We start from the raw sequence: 18,335 nt of genomic DNA, 5'->3' as shown, positions 1-18,335 counted from the left end.
TATGTCTGCCTGAATGTGCGCTTGCCAAGGGAAAACTTTTAACAGCCATCAAACAGTCCTACCGGGACAAGTTGTCGCCCATTGTTCTCTTGCCTTGGTGCTTTCAGTCACTTTGGAGCCCTAATGTGATTAAATAATGAAACATCAGGCTTTGATTGGGCTTCCTGTGTGTGAGTGTGTGCACTTGGGGGAACGAGAGCGGCAAAGTGACTCTTTACTTCGGTCTTTATTAGAGCCCCCGTTGTGACCTCATTTGGCAAATAAAAGTTCAAATTACATCCGAAATAGGCAGTGTTTCACGCCAATACAGTCATGACTTTTTGGCTTCCCGGGTGGTAAAATGATATAACTGAATAGTCTGTAACACTGCCAGTTGACGACCTGGATCTAGTGGTGGAAAGTAACTAAGAACGTTTAACTCAAGAACTGCACTTAAGTACAATTTTGAGGCGTGTATACTTTACTTGAGTATTTCCATTTTTATGCTACTTCATACCTCTACTCCGAGACATTTCAGAGGGAAATATTGTACCTTTTACTCCACTATATTTATATAGTGCTAGCGCGCATGACGTCACATCCGTTGGGATTTTCCTGGAAATAACACTGTTCACACACTGGCAATAAAAAAAGATTAATAACATTAATACCTGTAAAAACGTACCTACAGTCCCTTTAGCTAAAAGATCTGTCTGTGTGCGCTTGCCAAGGAAAACTTTTATCACCCATCAAACAGTAATGGGACAAGTTGTCGCCATTGTTCTCTTGCCTTGGTGCTTTCAGTCACTTTGGAGCCTAATGTGCTTAAATAATGAAACATCAGGCTTTGATTGGGCTTCTTATGAGTGTGTGCACTTGGGGGAAAGAGAGAGGACTCTTTACTTAGTTGTTCTGTTGACTCCGGTCCTATTAGAGCCCCCGTTGTGAGGATGATTAGTGTTATTTACAGTATTGAGCTTATTGTCAGCTGCCTCCACACACTGCTGCTGCCGCCGTCTATGTTTTTTTTTTCATTAGCGAAAGCCTCCCAGTGATGGAGAGCCCCGAGGAAAACGTTGTCCTCTTTGATGTCGTCCCATTCTAACGGATAAAAAGACTCACACAGACACAGTCCCGGACAGCCACTGATTGCTCAGAGCCCCTCGGTGACAACCAAGCTTTCCTTTGCCTTTTTCATTCCTTGTATCTTCTCCGTGTTTAACCTTTCTTTGAGGTTCTTTTCCTTTTTCCGGTGTTTTTTTTTCTCCCTTGTGTTCTTTTCACTCGTCCTCTCATTTTTTTTCAGACCACCTGCTGCTGTTAACTTTTTCTGTGGCAAAACATGTTTTTCGAAAAGCAAAGCAAGTTGTGTCCAACTTGAACAAATCGCTACTAAAACACAGATGTTTTCCCACTCTCTAAGCATTTCCACATCACATTCTTTCTCCGTCTTCCCTTTTTCGTCACCATTTTTTTAAATCAGAGCTGACCAAGTTCTTAAATGTATTCTCGGTGGTAATCTATGAAATCCTCATCTTTTTCCGAGGGACTGTATCTTTGGTGATAAGCCTGCAGATCGCAGTGCTGTTTTTACACTTCTGTGTTCAAATACTTCTTTGCAACTAAATAGTCTACAGTGTTGGCTGTCTTCCTCCTTTTATTTATTTTGTTGATGAATTTTTTTGTTGTCAGTAAAGCTGTTGTCTCTTATCTTTTTTTCAGGCACGGTGGTTATCGCTGCTTATACGAACAACTTAGATCTTAATTTGTTCGTTTTTTTCGAACAAACGGAAACCTACTGCTTAGTGTTTTACATCCTGTGTACCACTGGATAGTTTCTGTAGAGAAAACATATCTCACACACACAGCAGGTGTTTCAAATGTAACAGCTTTGAACTCGGGATAGGCTTATTTGTGTGTGTTTATATTGCTGTGAAAAACTTGATGGTTATTACATCCCTTGTGGAAAACATTCAATTACATTACAGTTTTATCCTCTTCTCATTTTCCCCCATTCCTCCTCTGCATCCAGCCTTTCCACCAAGGACATTGAATCCCGGAGCGAGTCCCTCAGCCTGTTTGACACTTTGAAGAGTAACCCCGAGGCCTTTTACGGCCACATGACCAAGTACGTTCTGCCCACCGTGGAGGGAAGCGACCAGGCCCGGCTGCTCTACTACTACACCTTACTGGACGCTGCGGGCTGTGAGCCCTATGTCACCACCACCATCAAGCCAGACTCCCACGTCAAACTGCTCAAGAAGCTTCGAGCTGTTGCCAACGGTAAGACAGTTTATCTACTCTGTGACTGTAATACAGATGGAACAACTACTGCATCTAGTAGGTGGTTTACAGGAAGGACAAAGGGCTGCGATAACATAACTGTTGTTCTCACAAAAATGTAACCCTCTTGAAGCAATGATTGCTATCTAAAATCTGATTAAGTCTTTGCATGATATGGGTAACTTCTAGTTTAGTTTAGATTTTTTGAGATACCGAGTTCCAATACCGATACCATAATTTATTAATCCAGAAAAAAATCAACTTGTTTGACCACAAATAGGTTCTTCTTCACCGCTCCAAAACAGTAGCCTTCATTGTGCTGTCACCCTGGATGTATCATGGCTGCCACTAGCAACTACTGTTTTAGAGCAGCGAAGAAGAACTGATTGCAGGTAGTTTGTCACGTGACGATAGCAAACAACAACAGTGAGGTAACGGTGGAGAGTGTAACTGTAATGGTATTCAGAGCGAGGAAAATTATGTAGTGTAGTAAAAAGCTGTTCAAAAAAAAAATAATAATAACTTGCTATTTTTTACTGTTTTTTATCACACTGGTATTGGATCGGTACTTAGTGAGTTCAGGTATAGCAATCAGTATTGGGAAGGAAAAAATGGGTAACACTTCATTTTACAGGTCTGCAAATTTCATGGTAATCAGCCAAAAGGCTATTTTTCATCTGTAGTCCCTGGCCAGGGTGTTACAAAAGGTTTCCTAAAATACATCAGAGCAAAAACAAAAAAAGGGCATGCAATTTAAAGGTAGGGAAAGGACACTCAGTTGTTAAAAGCAGTAGAAGCAGTAGTGACATACATATATATATATATATATATATATATATACATACACACATATACAACATTGCAAACAATCAAATCATACTAATTCTCCCTATTCATCCCCACTGTGCTCATGCAATCATCTATGCACGAGGTATGTTTCACGAAGAAAGAAAAAATATAATTTGATTTTGCTCAACAATGACACTGCTTAGAAAAACCTAACTGAGTAATTTCTAATCAGAATCAACAAAAGCACTCATTTGCCAAACAGCTGATGCTGTTTCTGAGAGAGAATAGGCAACAACAACAAAAAAATCCCAGGATTTCAAGGGTTAATGCAAACCTCTATTACTGGTGGAAAATCAGCCGGAAGCCTTTAATGTCAGAAATCAAGTCCAGTGTTTTGAAGACTTGGACATAATCTGTCTCGACATGATTGATGACTCACATACAGATGCTGATGTTCCCTCTAAGTCGGTAGATAACCTCAAGCCACTGATTGTCATGTAGAATCTGAATGCATAAATTCATGGCACCAATCCTTATATTCCTGTGAAAGCAAGCGCCCACTGACATACCTATACTACTTTTAATCTCTACCTCATCTTGTCCTTACTTGATTGCTCTTTTTTCCTCCACCAGCTCTCATGTTAATTTCCAAAATAGAAAAGCAACAGGATTGAGGCAAACAAGGGAAGCAATCCACCTCTGTATTAAATGTCAATCTACCTATTACCCCCCGAGCTCCCGAAACAGCAACAGCATCGCAGTGAGACGCTGTTTCCACTTAGATTTCCGTGGCAGCAGCGCCCTCTCCAAGGGCATCATGTCCAGGTTGTAGCATGTCACCGGTTCAGCGATCCGGCTAGAGTGCTCAAACTTTGCCGTGTACGGGGGGGGGGGGGAGGAGGTGGTGTCACTCCTCGATGAAGTTCAGTAAAGGTCAGCCGGGTGTCAGCTGTGTTTTCACGCCTCACTTCCTCCCTCTGCTCCAGATAACACCGCAGCTTTTACTGGTGACACATGTCTCTGTTTAACACACACACACACACACACACACACACACACACACACACCTTTGAGTCATCCACATCGAGACTTTGCTGCATTCATACATAAACTAAGAGAAATGTTTAAGCTCACACTGCCACTGCTACATTTTAGTTTCACTCACACACAGTTAGAAACTGATTAACCCTTAGTTTTTGTTGTTCGTTTAACAATGTCCAAACAATGGATCTTTGATTTCCAGACAGAAGTAGACAAAAGCAGATTTCATCAGATGTAGCTAACTAGCTAATTAAGCTAACGTCGTTAGCTCACTTAATGTCTCCAGCTGACTTGTTTTACAACAATAATTGTCTAAAAGGGGTCTTAAATATGCATTTAATTGCTACATAGATGCTATTGTGCTAAAAGATGAGCCATTGTTTGTAACATAACGCTATTTCAGTTAATGTAGGCTGGGGTTGCTGGAGTATAACCTTCCCCAAATCCATTAAAAAGCACCCTAAGTGTACCTTAAACTCTGATAGCATCCAGGACCAAATACTACATAGTGGATGTGCATATATGAGCAACTCTTTTTTGGGGGGGGTTAGGACCTTAACCCATGTCAGTGAGTGAGCATGCATAATACCAGAGTCCTTTAACTGGCTCACCTAAATGGAATGCGGTAATCATTAATTAACCGTCTGAAACCCGCTGGCAATCCGGACCAACTTTACCGTCTTTCAGAGGCTGTTTTAGAGCTATAGTGAAGATACTGGTGTCATATGAAACTATAAAACCTAGAGAATCCATTGGTACCAATGTTAGCTTGCGGGAAGTCAAAATTATGCTCCAAAGTTAGGCTAAATTTTGGCGAGGAAAAACTGGTATGACCATTTTCAAAAGGGGTCCCTTGACCTCTGACCTCAAGATATGTGAATGAAAATGGGTTCTATGGGTACCCACGAGTCTCCCCTTTACGGACATGCCCACTTTATGATAATCACATGCAGTTTGGGGCAAAAAACATGCAGTTAAAGAGAGATAAAACCAGAAATGAAACAACGAAAAAAAAGGGCTTCAACATGAGGAGTATCCCCGAGGTCGACAGGGCTGCGATGCCAAGTTGCAGTTTGCTAAGCTGTGATTGGACAATCGCAACGCTCCGGGGAGGGGCTTAACAAAGCTTTTAATTGCACAACTGCAGCAACAGTAAGAGCACTAGATACTCGTTAGCACTCACACATACAGTATATACTGTACGTACGTAAGTCACCAAATGTCAACTAATACTTGTGTACTGGCACGTATACTGACTTTGTGACATTAACATTTACAAACTAACACTGTCTGTATCACACACTCACACGCACACGCACACACACACACAGGTTTACAAACTCTGGTGAAACTTAACCCACACATTCACACTGTTGTTGCAGAACTGACACACAGGCTGTTGCGGTGTCTCCTGGGCCGCCAACTTTCTACTAACTCCAACTCTAAGACACACACACACACACACACTCAAAATGACTCATTTGCATTCCTAAACACACACACACACACGCACGCACACACACGCACACACTTCCGAGGCACTCAGACAGTGTAGAGACAGGTGGTGTGTGTCCAATATTCATCACAGTTTCAGACACCGTACCAGGTGACTGTCTGAGCGGGCTCTCCAGAGGAAGGAGAATAGATGATGCTCAGGGTGTGGAGGAGACGGAGGCAGAAAGAGAGGAGTGGGTGGGGCAGACAGAGAGTACACGTGTAAGTGCATGTAACTCTTATCTGCGGTTTAAGTGTCCGTCTGGGCTTGTCTGAAAGAATTGTGTGTGTGTGCGACCGCTCAGGGTTTTATATATATATATGTGTGTGTGTGTGCATGAGGGATTCCGGGCAGCGTTGACAGAGCCCTCCCAACAGGCAGACCAGTGTTAAATATTTAATGCCCAGACAGGCTGTGGTGTTGCCACAGTAATGTGTCTGTCTGAGACCAAGAGCACGCCACTTGCTCTCTCTTTTCGTACTGCAGTGGTAGGAGATATGATGCGCACAGACAAACTGTGTGTGCACCTTTGCATGCAGACAGCACCCGCTTCCTCACACACACACACAAGGCTATCTGTGTTGTTCACATCAACTCTTCTGTTCCGTTTCTCTTTGCACATTTCTGTCATGTAATGGAATATTGAACAACCGCTGCATATCAAATCACCATAATTATCCCGCAAGTGCTGCACGGTTTGCATATATTGTACGTGAACGCAGCAGTAAAGTGCCACTTTCTGAGCAGTGAAGTGTTGGATGTGCTGTAGTAGTTTGAATGCGAGTTCTTCTTCGCACAATGCAGCTGTTTTATTCTACCAAGTAAATACATATGCGCTCATACGGTATGCACAATGCCTGAAAGGGCCTTTTGTGGTTCTAAGGTCTCTGTATTTTAAAGAGGATCAGTAAAGAAGAAAGAGAATTTGTGTGATATATTCCGCAATGTAAATCATACATAAAACATTAAAGGTCATATTCTTTATTCATCATATTACTGAGTTGAACTTGAATGAATATGAATATTTCCTTTTTAGAAAGCATTGAACATGTGCGCCACAGTAGGGTTGTGTTCAAGGACAATGAAGGAGCCTTATTTTTGCAGCGCACTATGAGCAACTATGAGAGTTGGGTGAACTGTAAAACACATCGTCTGGATGTATTCATTATTATTTCAATGTCAAAAATATATGTCAGCATACATTTATCGCTCAACTCTCTCCTGCAGGTCTGAACTACCGGAAGCTGACTGATGAATCGCTGGATCCGCTGGCGACTCTACAACCAGTCCTGACCAGTCAGAACGTACTGTCCATCTCCAAACTTGCTAACCGGCTGCCTGTACCTGGTGGTGGAGGGGCAACAGTCTCCCCGAGTGCGGTCCACGCAGTGTGGCTGCAGAAGCTGTTCTGGAAAGGAGACCCCCAGTTGTTGAAGAGGCCGCCACAGAACGATCAAGACTACCTTCACGCGTACGACACCTGCGGCAAATACCTGGACAGGCTGGTCCCCGCTGACGCCGTCCACTTCCTGGATAGCATCACCTTCTCACCTGATGCCGCCGAACATGTAAGCCTAAATTTGGTCAAACAATAGTGATGTTTTTATGTCTTTTAAAGGTGCTAAATTCCAAAAGTCAGAGCATTTATATAGCAGCAAACAACCATTTGCTATGTAAAGATATAGTGGAGTAATGGCATCCTGAGCAGAGAATGAAGTTACTCTCCCTCTGTTTGATGTTGTAATTCGAGCTTCTCTGTGTTTTGTTGAGATCGCCGGTCCAGCTGCACATGCATTTTAGTGCAGTGAGTTACCGATTACACCGGACATTTTACAAGAAAAGATGTTGCTCAATATACTGTATGTGGAGCACTTACTTTGCTCTAACGTCAGGTGGCTGTGTGTCTGGCCTCTCCGCTCGAGCTTTCACTGCAGGGTCGAAAGTTTCCACCCGGCGCCGCTGTGCCGAACACACAACGGCTGTGGCTGCTCCGTCCTCCGCCTCATCGACGTTATGGTTCCCTTATAACATTGGAATTAAATCCGAAATATTGCCAAATAGACGCTTTTGCTTTTCGCTTTGACGCCAAATCCTCCGCCATCGTCTTGTCTGTCAACTCTCTTTCGTCCCGTGTGTGTGTGAAGTCTGACTCCTGCTACTCTGTGCTGAGACTCCGTATGGAGCAGACACTTTCAATGACCCGCTAGCTGTACATTATCCCGCTTATTGCACGGCTACGTACTTTAGAAATCAATAATATTTCACAAAAAATGGTCCGCCAGAGTCCGACATCAGGACTGCGTCCAGAGCAACGGTTTGTTATACATAGCAGTGGTCTGTTTTAAAGAAATATTAGACCATAGAACGCCGTGATTGACCAATCAGAATTGAGTATTTAGTGTTGCGCCCACCCTCCGGTTCCTCCCCAGGTTTACACTTAGCTCTGTCAGCACTGTTGCCGTTGTTTGGACTGTTAGCGTTGTTAGCACCATTAGCTGCTAGCCGCCGGTTCAGGCGTTGCCATGTTGAGAGCCGTGTGGAGGCAATCCCTCAATCATAGATATTCTCTGAATTTGGAATTTAGCACCTTAAGTTTTATCCCCCCTGATATCCAGCCAATTTTTTCATGTGAATAAGTGTATGCCAGACAGAAGAGAGGAAAGATAGTATGACCCAGTACAGTGTGAAGGAGGCTCAGACAGAAGCTGGTGGGAGTTTGGCAGACTGACAATTTGTAATTGCAGCACAGAAGGTAGTTGGTTTCCCGGCAGTCACCCAGACAGGATTCATATTGTCTAAAAGGAGAGGATTGTGAGGATTTCCAATCACTTCATCAAACTGTCATATACCTCTCTCTGTACTCTCTGTCGTCTGACCGCTCATCTCTCATGCCTCTCGGCTCAATTTTCGGAAACGTCAAAATCCCTTTTTCTTATTTTAAATACATTATTCTGTTAACATCCACACTTTGTCCCCTCAAAGCACATATACCAGTCATGATTTATAAAGGAAATTATAGAATTGCACAAGAAATGTCAGCCTCATAATTATAGCACTCTGAAAAATTGTCTTGCATGGGACTTTAAAGTGCCTCGGCGCACCTTATCAATAGTAGCCCACTGTTTTTTTTATTTTCCCTTCACACTGGCACACTGCCACCCACCCTACTCCAGACCTTTCTTTTCTTCCACTTTTGTCTTATGCACCCTCTCTTACCCGGAGCCTCCAAGAGAGCTAATTGATCCCTCTCTACTTCAGAGCCAATTAAACTCCAATTCCCAGCAGGCACTCTTTTCCCACTGTGCTTTTTAACATGCAGATTACCTCTCAGAAACCCACTGTCTGCTGCCTCTACCCTCACCCCCCCATGCTCTTTCATTTTTTCTATCCTTTTTGAACCCTCAAAGGGAAAATGAACCTGACCTTTCGCTCCCCCATTCCCCCCTACAATGGATCGATCCATTTCCTAGAAGGCCAAGGGGTGAGATGGATGGCTGGGGACTTATCTTACCTCCTACTGGACTTATATTTTGAAGGGAAACAGAGTGTTGGTGTTTCCCCCTCCCTCTGAAGTATTGATCTGAGATAGCCTCTTTAGTGGAAGCTCAACCTCCAGCCTGTTTTCAAACCTTGCCCAAGGCTTTGACTGATGTTGTGAGTGCTTATATCTAATTCTTTCCCCACTCACACATAAAACAATAGACTATGAACACACACAAATGCTTATACACACTTATCCTAAAAAAGAAATAGCGCCGGTTTGTCAGGCCATTTGAAGTGATCATCCTGTCCTGGCAGGATGAGAGAAGCGCCATCAGTCTGAGTCAAGATATCTCACAAATGCAGAAGCATGTATCTGAATGTTTGGCTACGGTAGGTGGAAATGTGAAGTTGGATTTTTTAAGTGTCTTCCTGGTGTGAATGTGTGTGGGGGGGCTTGTCAGCGTCTGTGTGCTGCCATGCAGGAGAGTAAAACCTCCTACAGCCAAAGGCCCTCTCTTCTCCCCATGAATGGTTAACCTGCTCTCACTGAATAGAATCAATTACACCAGGCTGGCAGCTATGATCTCTCTCACTCACACACTCCTCACACATACACACACACATGCTACTCAAATTCCTGGTGATGTTTTGGTGCATATATATTGGGTTATACCCGCCTTATGTTTGAAATTAATATACATAACTTGCACCCCTCTCTTTCCCCTCTCTTCGCTCAATTTGACCCGCACCCTCACCCCAATTTGCTTCCCTTATCCCGTCTCTCCTCCTCCTCCTCATTCTGTTCCTTCCACCCATCCTATTCCGTCTCCAGCTGAGCATCCAGGCGAGGTCGGAGGTGATAAAGCGAGCCACCAAAGCCCTGCGCCAGCTGGGCGAGAAGAGCAGGAAGAGAGGAGGCGACGGCGGCGGGGAGCAGGAGGAGACTGACCCAGCAGGGACGACTTTTGATGAGGCCCTAACACACTTGCAGCAATCGCAGGCCCACCTGGACACTCTGAGCCATGCCTTCATTCTGTCACTCAAAGACAGCCAGCAGGTAGACCCCATCTGCCCGAAAACTTAAGCCATTAAAACGCCTCTTTCTGTACATTTGTGGTAAATGATCGGTTAAAAGAACACACAAAGTAGTGTGCGGACATAGACACCCAAATCGCTCGCTGCAGTGATTCATGGTAGTGCTTTAGCATATACTTTGTCGAGTGAGCAGGTCACAGCTTGAATGGTAAGTTGTTGTGCAGTTAAACCTGGTGGCTTTGTGTAGGAAACTTGCATGAAAAGTGATGCAAAAAAAAACATTGAACTGTTAGGCATGACAAGACTAGGTTGAATATGTGCTTGCTCACCTTAAAACAGTTCCAAAAATAGACCTAGCTTCATAAGCTGGCTGAACTTGATGATATACTGCACTTAATTTTTGGCTGGACCGCAGAGGGCCAGCCCTACAAACGCAAAAGTCTGTCGCTGAGTTGGTACCTGAGTGATGAAGTTACACGATTGGTCGGCCGAGTGTTGGAGTTTCCTCATTGGCCGTTGCTCTTTCAAAATGAAAAGGCGGGTAAAAGTCCGTCCAGCGCGACGCATCAGGCTCACGAAACTTGACTTGTACTGCTGGATTTAACATTATAGACCTGACCATTGACTACTCGTAACAATTTCACCACAAATTCACAGACTTGACCGTACATGGTGCAGCCATATAATCCGTTTTGACCGAGTCTTGTTTTTAAATGTATTAATCTAGAAATTCTAGTAACTTATTTTATTACTGAAAGGGCAGAACTCTTACTTTTGGTAAAGCTAGTGACTTCATGATAACGTACTATGACATTCATCTATAAGGGACGCATAGTTAATGTTGTGTCTTTCTTCTTGTTGATTAACAGGTGAATTGACCCCAATAGTAATTCTCCAAAACTCTTTTGATTAAGTGGCTCATTATTCACAACTTTTATTATTATCCACACTTGATGACTCACATCCTATTCCCTTGCCTGCTCATGGAGTCACCTTTAGTTGGACACACAGGCTCTGTCATGTACATATATATATATATATGTGTGTGTGTTGTATATTCCTGAGTTGGTTCTGCTTGACTGAGCTCCTCCCAGCCTCACTGGGACCAATCAAGGATATATATTAATGTAAATGTACGGGCTGCTGTTTGAAATGAACCCTGCCATATGGCCATATATACAGTACGTATATCATGCTGCATGTCATTAAGCAAAGTCACACTGACTCACCCCACTGTCACCTCCCTGTGGCTGAGTGTGTGTGTGTGTGTGTGTGTGTGTGTCCATACACAAAATGAATCTGGGGCCAGAGAGAGGGGACCTTATGATTTGGGGAGCCGAGTGTTGCTATGCAACCACGAGACACCACAAAAAACGATCATTTCTGGCCTCGACTCTGTGCAAGTTTATACTATTTAGCCCCTGATTTATCCGTGTTTAAAAGCATATATCCTCCATAATAGCGAAGACAACACAAGCGTTACAAGGCAGAGCCCACGCTAAAGAAACACACTCACAGACACGCACACACAGTCCATCCTCTACGTTGTAACTTCCCTTCTATCGCTGCAGGAAGCGATTATATCCTTGGAGATAGATACAAAGGATATAAGAACCAGGAGAGGGCAGATATGTAGAGAAAGATAGATAGAAGGAGCCCTGTAGGCTCTGTTTGGCTACACCGTGGTCATTTATCAACGTGTACGTGACCAGCTGCTGGGAATCGCAGTGGATCGTAGAGGAATCCACCAAAGGCGCCTTGACCTGCCACGAGGAAAGACCACAAATTACACACTGCAGATAATATTGAGTAGAAGTTAGTACAGTTCTGTATTACAGCCGTTCCATGATCTTTTTATAATATGTAAAATGAATCAAATACTGTAGAGTATAAAACAATGCCCCTGATGATGAGCCTTCATAGTGCTGTAGCAGGCAAAATCACCACTATTGTTTTTAGAGTTAATGATCTTTTGGGGTATTTTTGGGTAGATAGATGACAGTGAACGACGGGAGAGAGGGATGGGAAATAACATGCAACATGGATCCCCGACTGGCTGCAAACTGGTGACATTGAGGTTCATGTTTGGCACCTTAACCCCTATGCCACCAATAACAATTGCTGTTGACCAGAATGTTCCAAACATGCATTGACTTTAGGGCTGCACAGAACAGTTTGAAGCTTCAAAGCTTCGTTCATAACGTTAACATTCAAATTATAAATCAACATTCAAATGCTGCGCAGCTTCTTATTTTACGTTTTTGCATGTCTATTCATTGTGTTCGAACCTGATGTTCTTAAAGGGAGATTTGTCAAGTATGTAATACTCTTATCAACATGGGAGCGGGTAAATATGCTTGCTTTACACAAATGTATGTATATATTATCAGAAATCAATTAACAACACAAAAAAATGATAAATATTGTTCAGAAACCCTCACAGGTACTGCATTTAGAATAAAACAATATTCTCAAATCATAACATGGCAAACTCAAACCCAACAGGCAACAACAGCTGTCAGTGTGCTGACTTGACTATGACTTGCACAAAACTGCATGTGATTATCATAAAGTGGCCATGACAGTTTTTCTCTGCCAAAATTTAGCATAAATTTGGAGCATTATTTAGCCTCCTTTACGACAAGGTAGTATGACATGGTTGGTACCAATGGATTCCTTAGGTCTAGTTTCATATGATACCTTTATCTTCATTCTAGGTTTTAAAACTGAGCCCGCTACAACCTCCAAAAGTTTGATTGCGTTAATGTGTTAAAGAAATTAGTGGCGTTTAAACGATCATTGAAAAAAAGATAGATGTAATCATTTCCTAAATTCACAACATGTTTTTATGTAACAAAATATTCTGCTTCAAACCATAATTGTCAGCGTTTAGCCTTTCAAAAACAACATTTTCACTGCGTCAAAAATTGCTTGCCTTCCCGCTTGCTGCACACAGAGGGAGACACTGAGTTATATTCATTAAAGAAAGTTGTTTAAATTTTAAAAGAAAAGACGAACTCATTTAATCCGATGAATAACTTTATTCAAATTGAAGATTTTGTTCAAGGATTTAAAATCATTTTAGGGTGATGGCATTTGAAGACATTTGAAGCTTCATTCGAAAACCTCAATGACATTCAGTACGGCTCTAATTGATTTTCAAGTCCCTTGTTGTGCCCACAACACCTAGTCAAGGAAGCAGCCGAGTGGCGTCTCGATTACATGCCGAAACCACCTCATCAAGATACTCTCAGACAAGCCTCACATCTGCCACTTGTGTCCTCAATCTCTCGCTGTCATTATCCCTAAACTTGTGATCAAAAGGGAGGATTGGAAAAGAGTATTGAAAGCTTAGTTTCATAGTACAGCTCTATCCTCAGAGCTCACCCACTGTCCCTAACTGGCTCTTAAACTCTCGTTTACTCATGAATAACACCCAATGATACCCTCGCTTCTCATATTGCAGCAGGTACCACGCCTGTACTGAAAGATCTACATTTTTCTAAGAGACGACTTTGGTCTCAAACTTGACTCTCAGATTGTATCACACTCAGCTGCAGAGCACATCAGAGATCACAGTGAACACTATCTACAAAAAGCACTCATCAGTCTACAGCGAGGCCTTGATATTCTACCGATGAATAGATAAGGAATAATATCGTATTATGTCCATATATCATGAATATCACATCACATGAATATCAATATCCTGTCAATGAATATAACAAACAGGAGAGGGGAGTTTGAGAGGGAAAAGTTTGCCATCTTGAGATACCCGAGACACCAAAAATGATACATGACACGGCAACATATGTCCTTGTCTTTCCCCTGGCAGACGACAACACTGTGCATTACTAGCTAAGCATTACCAGCAGTACTGTGCATCTCTCTAGCTTCTCCGAAACCTGTCACACCTCCAGGTTTTCACTTCCGTAACTACAGTAGCAGTAGACTTTTTTTTTTTCCGCCCAGTGGTACTTGCCCATTCGGTGTGGAGTTGCCCCTATCAACCTTAGAAGTCCTGTATCTCAAGCTCAAGAGGGGGGCCGCTAGTGTCAACAAGCGCGTTCTTGGGTTGCTGCCATGACAAGCACTAACCAGACCACAGCTTTGTGCAGCTGCTATTAAGAACAGGATCTATTCTGACTCTTGGTGAAATGTTTACTCAAAGATAAGAGTTCTGCCCTTGGAAGAATAACATCTATTATGAATTTACAAAGAAAGTAAAGAGAGGAAATCAGAATTGAAAATAATTTGGATAATATGATTTTACTGAAAATAATTCATGATAAGGAAATACCTCTTTTAAACTAGGGCTGTCAAAGTTAATATGATAATAACGCTTTAACGCAGCATCCTCAGTTTTAAAGCTACAGTGAAGATACTGGTACCGTATGACACTAGAAACCCTAAGGAATTCATTGGTATGTTATACTAGCTTGTTGCGAAGGAGGCTTAATAACGCTCCAAACTTAGGCTTAATTTCGGTGAGGAAAAACTGGCATGGCCATTTTCAAAGAGGTCCCTTGACCTCTGACCTCAAGATATGTGAATGAAAATGGGTTCTATGGGTACCCACGAGACTCCCCTTTACAGACATGCCCACTTTATGATAATCACATGCAGTTTTGGGCAAGTCATAGTCAAGTCAGCACACTGACACACTGACAGCTGTTGTTGTCTGTTGGGCTGCAGTTTGCCATGTTATGATTTAAGCATATTTTTTTATGCTAAATGCAGTACCTGTGAGGGTTTCTGGACAATATCTGTAATTGTTTTGTGTTGTTAAGTGATTTCCAATAATAAATATAAACATACATTTGCATAAAGCAGCATATCCCACTCCCATGTTGATAAGAGTATTCAATACTTGACAAATGTCTCTTTAAGGTACATTTTGGACAACTAAAAAATGTGTGATTAATTCGATTGACAGCCCTGCTTTAAACACACACATTGACTGATGTACACTCACGTATACACAACCAAATACCATTCCTGACTCTCCAGCTTGAGATTCTCAACCCTTTTTTATTGGAAGAGAAAAAAACAAGCAAAGGTGAGCAGGACAGTAGAGAGAGTGAGCCGGTTCAGGTCAGTGCCGCCCTCTGGGTTAATACCTCTAGAGAACAGAGCACTCGACAACAAACTTCACACACTCAACTTTATACTTCCTAAACCACACTGCACTTCTTTCACTCTGCCCTTCTGGTTTTCCTCAATTCCTGTCCCTGATTTTCTTTTCTTTTTCTGCCATCTCACTTTACTATTTGTTACTATTGTCTTTTCTAAATGATTTTGATCAAGGCTGAGAACATGTATAATGCTTCCTAAAGTCTTTTTTCCCATGAAATGTTTTCCCTGTCAGATCAAAACTGTCTGCACTCACATCCACCGTCATTCTGTTTTTCTGTATTCCAGCCCTACAGTCAACTTTATGATTTATCCCGATCCGAGAGGTCAAAAGTACATGAGCTGGCAGTCACCATGGCAACTGATGGGCAGCCTCTGGAGCGCATTGGAGAGCTCCTGCGTGTGGCTGTTGGACCCCTAGACCTGTCTGTTAAAACGCTGCTTCATGATGCGATGGAGCGAGTAGTGGCCGCACTCAGGTATTATCCCTCTCCCTCTCTCTCCGTACAATACACATGTACACAAAAACCTCCCATTGAGACCATGTACAATGACACAGGGAGAAGCCTGGCTGGAGGAATTATTCAACATTGTGTTGCTTTCTTGCTGAGAGTAAGATGAGAAAATCAATAACACTCATGTGTGTGCCCTCACTATGGAGCGGGAGCCAGGAGATTAGTTTAGCTTAGCGTAGCTTAGCATAAAGAGTGGAAGCAGAGGGTAAATTGTTGACCTGGCTTTCGCTTCAGTTCAATAATAAACCTACCAGCGCAATAATTAACATGTTGTTTAAAAATTACCCATACGGAAAACAGAAATGTAAGAAGTTGTACGGCTGGGCTCAGTGATTTCCTGGAGTCTCCACTGGTTGCCTGGCAACCTCACAGTGATGACGAGACTTTTATGCACACAAAACACATTTCACATATTGACAATTTAAACAAAATACAACATTTTAATTTTAATTTAATTTAATCACAAACACATAACCTTCTATACTTTAATAGACACTAACTTAAAGGGTGGGTCCATTATTTTTTTTATTTTCTTTTTGTTTTTATATCATTCTGTATCTTCCCAATGGTGTTCCTTATGTATTCAAACCAGAACATTCAAACTTTTGTCAAAGTATGAATGTTTTAGTGTCAAAATGATATTTCCCCAAGCCCCTCTAAAAACATTTTAACACGTGACCTGACGTAGGTTTCTGCATGATGACGCTGCTATATGTACAGTATATATACATCTTTATAGTCAGTGTATTAATGTTACATATGTTAAATAAGATGGTATTGGCACGCTCCCAGTTTGGAGAAACAGACAAGAATACTGGCATGGAAGCTAAGCGATGTACTGCTGTGTGTGGACGCCACGTTAGTCACACAATAATAACACAAACAAACTTACCAATCGATAAAACGGCTTCAGTCCTCTGTTGGACAGGGCTGTCTGATGGCAAGGTAAGGTGATGAAAATATTCTTACTATAGTGTACACTTAAACTGATATTGATTTTTTATGTGGCTTAAATATGTTTTTCTTCTGCTCCCATCCACAACCACAACTCGCCATCAGACAGTCCGCTCTGACAGTAACTGAAGCCGTTATATCGGGGTCTCAAAGACCAGACCAGACTCAATTCACAAAACAGTCATTTTCCCTTGCAGAATGCAGGAGTTAACATACAACCCCACTGCAAAAAAATCTGAACCAACCCTGTCAGTTATTTCCAAACTTAGCACAGCTAACGTTGACTCATTCACATTATTAATAACCTTATTAATTAACTTGATTCAGTAACCTACGTCACTGCTTTTTTGCAACGACTGAGTGGGACTTTCCATTTGTAAAAAACCATAACAGAACACAGATGGACCCGCCCTTTTAAAACTATAAAATATCCTGTTTTAGACTGCAAGAACATCAACATAATTACATTTATAACAGTTACCGAATTCTTCACCATCATCTTGCAAAATGAACACCATCTCCTGCTTCAGGCAGCGTTCTTCTGACTCACTGTTTATTTTTGTGGACATCACCGGTGTTTTCACTGGGTTATAAATCATAAATGGTGTTGCACACACTAGTAGGCCCCCTGTTAGCCCCGAGTTGTTCAGAGAACGGTTAATAATAATAGGACAGCGCTGAGAAAATTACACCGCTGTAGACTTTAGCACCGCTTGTTACCAAAGATAACGCCCACTGTGACAAACCTAACGAAGGCAGGAGGAAAATCAAGTTGTCAGGTTAGTACATGTGTGTTTCCATTTTTTTTCCTTATTCGAATCTCTTTTACATTCACTGTTGCGCCTTGTCAAACAACATTATCATCTACATGGCGGCCCTTTCATACCTGTCTGGTAAGATTACATACATATGTGTGTAAAAAATGTGTTTTTTAAAATAAGTCAGATTAAGAGAATTATATATATCCAACTTAAAAGCTTTTTATGGTGTATATTCATAAACATCGCAGGCCACCTGAACACACCACCTACCGACTGATCTCTGTTGGTTGTTATCTGAAAATATTCTGTATATTGGTCCACTTTGGGCTCAGCGTGTTGGTGGGGGGAAAACACTGTCAAAACAAATGCCTGAAGTGTTGAATTGAATCTACAGTAGCTGCCTGTGGGAGTTGGACTCACAGCGTTTTATTGGTGTCTTCCTGCTCGCTGCATTCAAAAGGAAAGGGGGAGATGATTCAGCCCGACGTGTCTGCAGAGCCGCTGGAGTTCAGGGCGATGGGAAAATACTTGGATGTTGTCGGACTTAACATCCAGGAACTACAAAATGAAAGCAAAGTTCGGCTGAGACGGAATAGAGTAGCGTATTTTTATTTACGTTTGTCCTTAATGCCCTAACAACCTTGCGCGCTAACGCTGACAGACCAATGAGCAAGGTTATTATCGAGCCATCTGATTGGCTTGATAAATGAGTGGCAATCGCCTTGATTATATCCCTGCCTCATTTCCCGCTTCTTTATGGCTGCTCAATGGCGCATGGTGCAGATAGATGGCACCTGCATTCACACACACCAGAAAATACACATGCACGTCCACACACACACACTCGCACAGTTGTAGTTAAGTAGA

The 18,335-nt window shown here is 42.3% G+C and overlaps 1 protein-coding gene across 1 annotated transcript in view; it reads left to right on the top strand.

The window, feature by feature from the left end:
* The window catches only part of nbas (NBAS subunit of NRZ tethering complex), a 187,946-nt gene that overhangs the window by 118,293 nt on the left and 51,318 nt on the right, over window positions 1–18,335 (top strand). The window contains exons 44-47 of the mRNA XM_037751577.1: window positions 2,012–2,262; window positions 6,815–7,155; window positions 9,903–10,127; window positions 15,527–15,717. Coding sequence (XP_037607505.1) covers window positions 2,012–2,262; window positions 6,815–7,155; window positions 9,903–10,127; window positions 15,527–15,717 — 1,008 coding nt within the window. The remainder of the gene's footprint in view (window positions 1–2,011; window positions 2,263–6,814; window positions 7,156–9,902; window positions 10,128–15,526; window positions 15,718–18,335) is intronic.

Source organism: Sebastes umbrosus, chromosome 18, assembly GCF_015220745.1.
Source record: "Sebastes umbrosus isolate fSebUmb1 chromosome 18, fSebUmb1.pri, whole genome shotgun sequence".
Taxonomy (NCBI): Eukaryota; Metazoa; Chordata; class Actinopteri; order Perciformes; family Sebastidae; genus Sebastes; species Sebastes umbrosus.
This window is presented reverse-complemented; position numbering and strand designations above follow the sequence as displayed.